General features: G+C 40.9%; 1 protein-coding gene across 1 annotated transcript; it reads right to left on the bottom strand.

Moving 5' to 3' along the window:
• Positions 1-2,872: 2,872 nt before the first annotated feature.
• On the bottom strand, positions 2,873-8,339 carry LOC116203983 (14 kDa proline-rich protein DC2.15-like). The gene is made up of 3 exons (XM_031535984.1): positions 7,959-8,339; positions 4,948-4,953; positions 2,873-2,902 (listed from the first exon to the last, which is right to left on the bottom strand). Exons 1-3 carry the CDS (start codon positions 8,337-8,339, stop codon positions 2,873-2,875), a joined length of 417 nt encoding a protein of 138 aa, XP_031391844.1.
• Positions 8,340-8,881: the final 542 nt, after the last annotated feature.

Genomic DNA, 8,881 nt, shown 5'->3' with positions numbered 1-8,881 from the left:
AAAGAGGATTGAAGATGTAACATTTTGGATTTCAGCACGATAGATAGTTTTCACTTTGTACTGCGTAAAATTATTTTGTTCAGAGACTCATAGATAGGGGGGAGTTCCTGTAGTTCAAGATCCGTAATATAACAATTATTTGATCAGCTGAAACATGTAAAGGGCAATACATGATAAGCCCCCGTTTGGAGGAATTTTATTTATATTGTAAATTGTATGAGGCGATGAGTTACGGGACGACCGCCATGCGTCGAACAGTGACATGAATGATGAGATGTGGAGAATCAGCCAACGGCACTGATCATTTATATGATAATGTACTAATTATATATATCATCATACATATTAAATGACGGTCATATTATCTTTCCGGGCTTGGCGCTTTCAGTGGGTCACAGTGAATTATTGATCAATGGATAGAAGTGGTTACGAAATGCAAAGTATTTATTATTGAGCAATTCTGAGAAATTAATTGAACAATAAGGTTGGTCCTCTAATTGCGTGGAGACTTGATTCTGAATTAAATTGCGTGGTAATGTTGGCTGCGGACTCTTGGAGAACCAATCAAGAACCATAAATTGTATGGCAGCAAATCACGCGGAAGACTGCCGCTTTTGTATGATACATGTTAATAATATTGCTCGTGACCCAATTGGGTCTGTATATTTGGTATATATAGTCATAGATGATACAATAAAGGTGTCCCGATACACAATGAGCTATACAAGGCAAGAGTATTCCAGAGATACCGAAATATATTCTAATAATATATATAGTGAATCGGATGATTATAATTATCGTAGATGATTTTTTTTTATAACGAGGAATGCGGGCTTTCACCCAATTAATTGCAACAAGTAAGGTGAAAACTCTATAAGTTTATGATACATGTCAGTCCAATGACACGGGCTGTGCAGGTGATCTAAAAGAGGGTGTTCTGATTTCTTCTTCATAATGTCATTGTAACTTGAATTTGGATCTTCTTCTTTTTTTTTGAGAAAGTTGCGCTCTCAAACTTTCAGAGCAACCCTATAATTATTTTGTCCATTTAAGTTTATTTATTTAATTTTCTCTACCGACTATAACGAGGGTGTCCATGAGTGCAGTTCGGATAGTGGAACGGGATACAAAGGGGATTAAGAACTCCATTAATGATAACTGAACTCGGTACTGGTTGATTTCAAGCTGAAGACGAGTATTGTAGCAATAAATCTCAATATTGACCAACGTGAATCGGTTCAAGCGATTCGACGCTTGTTCATCTTAAATAAGATCTCGAATTCGAGTCATATGAATAGAAAAAATTCAATACTGAGGGAGTTTTACTCTTTAATAAATCGACTATGCTCAACTGGATTAATCGGGACTTAATTGAGCTTTTCGGATACTCTGACAAAAAAAAATTTTCAATATTGTCTCTTGTAGTCTCTAGGTGTACAATTTTCGGCAGGTGTTTCAAAGTTGTCAACTATTGAGAATCAAGATAAAATTCCGGTACTTGCCGGGGAAAAAAAAAAGGAAATCGGAAATATTACTTGTACGCACACCATTACATATTTTTCTGTAAAAAACGATGTTTTTATTTTCTAATAACAGAATTGACCGCTACGAAAAAGAGAGCGTTGTTAGTGACAGGCTAATTGGTTGTTAGGCCGGCCCGAGCTTAGAATATATATGTATATGTAGAGCCGATTTTGCTCTAGGACCTAATGTTTCTTGGGCCTGACAATTATCAATACACATTTATGGATATGGATATTCTAATCAAATTTCAGTAAAATGAGCCCGTAGATGAGAAATTCCCGTTGGGTGGGCCCAAATCCACTTATGAAAATTATCTACTAAGACTGCTACTCGCCGTGCGAGACATCCATTGTGAATGTCTAACTTCATAACTTAATCGTCACAGAAGAAATTGTTCTCGAGGTTTTTCTTTCCGTTTCTGTTTCTTGTTTCTTTTTCCGAGAATTCCGCCTGATGAGGTTAAATTCATGAGGATGATCACACTCCCACACTCACTGTATCAGTGCATCAATGTACGTGTATGTTTGATTCACTTTTGACGAACTGATTTGCTATGCTGGAGACGCCTATTCACCTTTAATTTTCTGATTGAATCAGATCGCAATTCGCAACTTCAAGGGACCAATTACCGTGTCGAAAATACACTAGATTTGGAATCTCAAACACACATGCGCGCGCGCACACACAAAGGAACTCCAGGGACCTAATGTTAATTATTGTCATCTGAGAAAGTGAAACTAAAATAATTGGATTCGATCAATCACGGGTTGTTTTGCAGTATATGTAGACTCGCATAAAAAAATAGCGTACCATATCGAATAGGTCCAAAGTTTTTAGGTAGGCCGAATAGGCCCAAAGCTGTCCAGCTAAATGCGCATGTTGATCTGTATAATTTAATTGAAAATTAAAGACCATTTGATGGGAATCTTTTTTTTTATATAAAGCTACTACATGCGCAGATTTTTGGCTTTATCCCAAGGTGAATCTAGCCTTCAAATAATTAGATCATCTCCCATATACTATCAGTTTATAATTAATCAGATTTGTTGATTCTTTTTCCCACTTGAAAACTTTTACAGGAGCATGAGACGAACTAACATTCAGAGAGGATAAGTTGCTTACACAAAAAGCTAACGTCCCTTCTTCTAGCTTTCAGGTAAAGCTAACTCGAAAGAGGTCCTCTGCAATCAAAATGTTTACACGAGCGGCGCATCGAAAAGAAGCTGCTGGGCTACTTTCCAAAGTTCAACAGACAAACAAGCAAAAAAAAATCGATTGAACAGCCACACTTCCTAGGAAAAGACAGACGTACGATGAGCTTTGTTAAATTAACTAATAACTGGCTAAGTTAGGCGCACTGGAAGTCCGAAGGCAGCTTCTTCCCGCAAGTTATTAGTGTATCGTACATTTATGGGGATTGGATCATTTATTGTATATTTATGATTCTTCCTATGTATATGTATCTATGCTAGGAAATATACTTAGTCAGTTTAGGAGAGTGGAATCTCATAGCTTATATATATGTATCAGTAGTATTGGTTGATGTATGAAATAAAAAAATTTGCCCGATTCATTGGCAAATTTGACATGGTATCAGAGCCCCACTGGCCTGAACCCTAGAGCTTCTATTTCGACATGGCAGATACTTCGTTGGAGATCGACAACTCACCCAAGAAGAAATCTTCTGTTGGTTCTCTTGGAGAGAATTCTTCGGGCGAAAGGAAATCGTTGAATCCTTCGTCTCCCTATTATCTTAGCCCATCAGACAGTCCAGGAGCCCAGCTGGTTCCGGCCTTAGCTGTTCTGACGGGCGACAATTATGCAACCTGGGCCAAAGCAATAAGGCGGGCACTGAGGGCAAAGAACAAGACTGGTTTTATCGATGGATCGATCGTGCAACCAGATTCATTTTCTGCAGATTTTGACGTCTGGGATATTGCCAATAACATGGTTGTGTCCTGGATTTTTATTTCTCTGGATAAAAATTTGCAGAAAAGCTTGGCATATGTCAACGATGCCGATGTTATGTGGAGAGAGTTGAAGGAAAGGTACTCACAAGGGAATGCACAAAGAGTATATCAGCTCAAGAAGGAGATTAGCCGACTCGAACAAGGAGGTAATTATGTTGTTGATTACTACACTTCGCTTAAAGGGTTATGGGATGAACTTGATGAGTACACCGAGGCACTGGAATGTACTTGCAATGCTACAAGAAACCGGTCGAAGGAGAAAGAACTAGAAAAGTTGTATCAATTCCTTATGGGATTGGATGAAGTCCATGCATCAATGAGTTCTCAAATTTTGAACATGGACCCTTTACCGACTGTTAGCAGAGCCTTCTCAATTATTAGCAGTGAAGAGAAACGTCGGGCAGCATTGAAGAAGGTAAAAAAGATCATCGAGGGAGCTGCTTTTGCTGCAAGCAGTTCAGGAGGAAAGAAATTTTTTCAGGGAGAAAGACCAACATGCACCTACTGTAATCGGATAGGGCATTCCAGAGAAACATGTTGGAAGCTCAATGGATACCCACAGGATTGGAACTCAAGCCAGTCGGGGTCGAAATGGAAGCCTAAGGGCCGAGGCCAAGGAGCTGGTGCGAGGGGAGGACAAATGCAGTTTGGTCATGCTCACTTGGTGCAGGAAGGGACACATTCTGGGGTACAACAGATAAAGCCTCAGCCTACTGCACAAAATTCCCCTATCAGTTTTGCAGGAACTGCTCGGGAAAATATGCAGGTTGGAGCACCTCGGGAAAGCTTAAAGGCTGGTGTAAATTCAGCCATTCCGGGCCTATCAGGAGAGCAATACCAACAACTTTTGGACTTCGTTAGCAACATAAAGGGGCAGACTGAGCATCTCTCAGGTATGATGCGACTATCAAATGAGATTGCTTGGATTCTTGATTCTGGTGCCTCTCGACACATGACAGGTGACTGGAGGCTACTTGAACGAAGGAGACGGCTAAGCAATCCTTTCTCGATTACACTTCCCAATGGAAAGGTGGTCGAGGCAATGATGGAAGGCCAGGCCCGACTTAGCTCACGTTTTGTTTTATCAAGAGTATTGTTTGTCCCGGGGTTCACTTACAACCTTATATCTGTTGGATGTCTAACTGAAGAACTGAGGTGTGCGGTAACAGCTCTTCCTGGTTTTTGTGTCGTGCAGGACCTCACCTCGAAGAAGCTGATTGGCGCGGGTGAAATGTGGGGGGGGGGGGGGGGGGGGGGGGGGGGGTCTATCGGCTGCAGCGTGTGGCTACAAGTTCGGCTTCATCTCTGATGGTGCATTCAGGAACTAGCGAACTTTGGCATCGACGCTTGGGGCACCCCTCATCACATGTGATGAAATATTTATCTGAGGTTGAGAATAATTCATTTTCTGATGTTTGCGAAATTTGTGCTCGAGCCAAACAACATCGGCAACCTTTCCCTATCAGTAAGAATAAAGCAATTCATATTTTTGATCTGGTGCATTGCGACTTATGGGGTCCTTATAGGGTGTCGACACTTTCAGGTGCACGTTATTTTCTTACTCTCGTGGATGATTGCAGTAGAAGTGTTTGGGTGTATTTACTTAAAGAGAAATTAGAGGCATATGATCTTATAGTAGCATTTCATAAAATGATCACTACTCAATTAGAGCGGTCAATCAAAGTAATTAGAAGTGATAATGGGAAGGAGTTTACATCCGAGAAGATACGTCAATTTTATTTAGACAATGGGATTATTCATCAAACTTCCTGCATTAACACACCACAGCAGAATGGACGGGTAGAAAGGAAGCATCGTCACATTTTGAATGTAGCTCGAGCTCTTATGTTCCAAGCAGGACTTCCGATTAAATTCTGGGGGGAATGTGTATTGTCTGCTGCGTTTCTAATAAACTACACTCCCACTCCTCTATTAGCTGGCAAAACTCCTTATGAAGTTTTATTTGGAAGGCCACCTAACTATGATCGTTTACGTGTCTTTGGTTGTTTATGTTATGTTCATCAACGATTAAGAAGTCGTGATAAATTTCATGAGAAATCAAGGAAGTGTGTTTTTATCGGGTATCCTTTTGGGCAAAGGGCTTGGAAATTTTTTGATTTAGAATCAGAAGAGATAATTATTTCTCGGGATGTGATTTTTTGTGAAGATAAATTCCCCTTTGTAGTTGAGGAACAACAGAAGAATCCACACGATGATAAATTTTCCCAAGCTCTAATAGAAGTTGGAGATCATAGTTGGTCTCAGGAAGTTGAAATTGGACGTTCTGAAGGAGCTAGGCAGCAGTCCAGTATTATTAGGGACGCGAGAGATGGGCCACGATTTTCTGCCCGACCTGTAATGGACAACACAGAGCCTAGAGAATGGGATGTGCAGGGGGAGAGGGGGAGTGAAGGGCTACTTCCTGCGGTAACAGAACTGCAGCCCACGAACTCTAGCCAAATAGAATCGGAGCCGAGTGGTTCAGGTGAAGTAAGTCAGTCTGAAACACGAACCGGGCAGAGAGGTAATGATAAACGTATGATCAAGTTTCCGTATAAATATGATGATTTTGTTTGTCATACAGCTTTACAGCCTACTGACCCCCACTCATCATCCTGCGACAACAGCTCTTCAGGTACGGTCTACCCAATTCAGAATTACTTAGGTTATACACATTTATCTAATTCACACAAGGCTTTCTTATCGGTTATTGATGAAGATGTGGAGCCTAGTACATATTCGCAGGCTGTTCAGGATCCTAAATGGCGAGAAGCAATGTCACAGGAAATACGGGCACTGGAGGACAATGGTACTTGGATATTGGAGAGCTTGCCACCTGGCAAGAAACCCATTGGTTGCAAGTGGGTATACAAAATCAAGCGACATGCCGATGGGAGCATTGAGAGATTTAAGGCACGACTCGTCGCAAAGGGGTTCACTCAGGTTGAAGGGTTAGATTTTCACGAAACTTTTGCTCCAGTTGCCAAAATGGTCACAGTTCGATGTCTACTCACCATTTCACTTTTCAAGAAATGGGATCTCCATCAACTGGACGTACATAATGCCTTTCTACATGGACATTTAGATGAAGAAGTCTATATGCAGCTTCCTCCAGGATTCAAGGGAGCTCATGGTAACAAGGTTTGTCGGCTTCAAAAGTCCATTTATGGACTCAAACAAGCCTCACGAAATTGGTATGCTACATTTGCTTCGACATTGATCGATTATGGATTTCATCAATCAGAAGCTGACCATTCACTCTTTATTTATTCTCATGAAGATACCTTTTTGGTCGTCCTCGTATATGTTGATGACATGATTCTTGCCAGCAATAATTCACATGCTTGCTCTATGTTTAAGGATTATCTAGCTCAACGATTTAAGATTAAGGACTTGGGCAAACTGAAGTATTTTCTCGGCATTGAGCTAGCACGAAGTGAATGTGGCATTTTCCTATCTCAGAGAAAATATTGCCTGGATATATTATCTGAAGCAGGAATGTTGGGTAGCAAGTCGACCTTATTTCCCATGGAGCAACAACATCAGCTCAATGATGAATCCGGTGACTTATTTTCAGATCTTGGACGTTACAGGAGACTTGTGGGTCGGTTAATTTATTTAACCATCACTCGACCGGAATTGTGCTACTCAGTACACATTTTATCTCAGTTCATGCAGGCACCTCGTCAACCTCATTGGGATGCAGCTGTACGAGTCCTCCGATACTTAAAACAAAGTCCGGGTCAAGGACTCTTACTAGAAGTCCCAACTAATTTAAACTTGCAGGCTTATTGTGACGCTGACTGGGCTGGATGTCCCATGACACGCAGATCAATTTCTGGTTTTTTTATTACTCTAGGAGGTTGCCCTGTATCTTGGAAGTCAAAGAAGCAAACAACAGTCAGCAGGTCTTCTGCGGAAGCCGAATATCGATCTATGGCGGCCACGACAGCGGAACTCTTATGGCTTCAGAATCTTCTCTCCTCATTTGGGATTTCACATCACAAGCTTATGGAGATATTTTGTGACAACAAAGCGGCTATTCACATTGCAGCAAATCCGGTCTTTCATGAACGAACCAAACATATTGAAGTTGATTGTCATTTCGTTCGTGGTCATCTCAAAGAAGGTCGTATCTCCACGCTACATGTGTCCAGCAATCTTCAACTTGTCGATATTTTTACTAAGGCTCTTGGGCGTGACAGGTTCCAATTCCTAGTTCGCAAGTTGGGCATTCTTGACATTCATGCACCAACTTGAGGGGGAGTATTAGTGTATCGTGCATTTATGGGGATTGGATCATTTATTGTATATTTATGATTCTTCCTATGTATATGTATCTATGCTAGGAAATATACTTAGTCAGTTTAGGAGAGTGGAATCTCATAGCTTATATATATGTATCAGTAGTATTGGTTGATCTATGAAATAAAAAAATTTGCCCGATTCATTGGCAAATTTGACACAAGTGTTGACCAGCAAGCTAAGTGAGACGGGAATGTTAAGGTCGATTCCGAGGATGTTGGCCTTAATGGCGGTGCAGAGGCAGAGGGCAGCTTCGAGATCGACCAGCCCCCCGAGGAGAGAGCAGCAGGGGGTGTCGGGTGGGCTCCCGATCACAGCATTCACTGGTCCGTTCAGGACCTTAGCGCACACCCCTAGCTTTAGGGTATCCCTGGGGCAGCTTTTCTTGGAAGAAGAAGAAGAAGGGTTGTTGGTGAAGGGGTTCGGGATCGCTTTGAGCTGAAGGCAAGTGGTGCAGCCGCTTGCTAGGGCAAACAAGAGGAGGTTGATGGAGAGGAAGAGAGTGGTCGAAAGAGATGACGGTGATCTCATGGAGCTCATCTTCTTGACGACACGTTAGGGCATGCACTGGGACTGTTTCCTGTCAATTGTGCGTGGCTTTCTGACCGACCGTAAATGAGTTTTTATAACTTGCACTAAGTACGTGAAAATTGAGATAGGAGAGAATTAAGCACGCCCCCTTTTACAAATAAAAATATTTCATGTTTGATTTTTTTTTGGGTAGATTTTCATATTTGATTTTTATCGGTAGAACTATTTACATGAGGCCAATAGACCTAATGTAAGACTAAAAATAAAGCGAAATAAATGTTACATAAATCTCATTAATGATGATAAAAAATATATATATATAACCTATTGATTTCAAATCATTTTTTTAGCTTTTCATTTCATTATATTAAATTCGTGAATTTTTTTATAATTAAAAAAGTAGGTGAAAAATAGTTAAAGTATTTTAGGCTCATGTCGGCACGAATATTTGGAAAAACCATTATTATCACTGCACGACGTTCAAGAATTACAGACGTAAGAGTTTTGTCATGTTTCAGGTTTGGTTGATTACCTTGGAGTCACGAGACTAT

Source organism: Punica granatum, chromosome 4 (assembly GCF_007655135.1).
Source record: "Punica granatum isolate Tunisia-2019 chromosome 4, ASM765513v2, whole genome shotgun sequence".
In the NCBI taxonomy this organism is placed as follows: Eukaryota; Viridiplantae; Streptophyta; class Magnoliopsida; order Myrtales; family Lythraceae; genus Punica; species Punica granatum.
The sequence above is the reverse complement of the archived record's forward strand: the minus strand, read 5'-3'. Positions and strand labels throughout refer to the sequence as shown.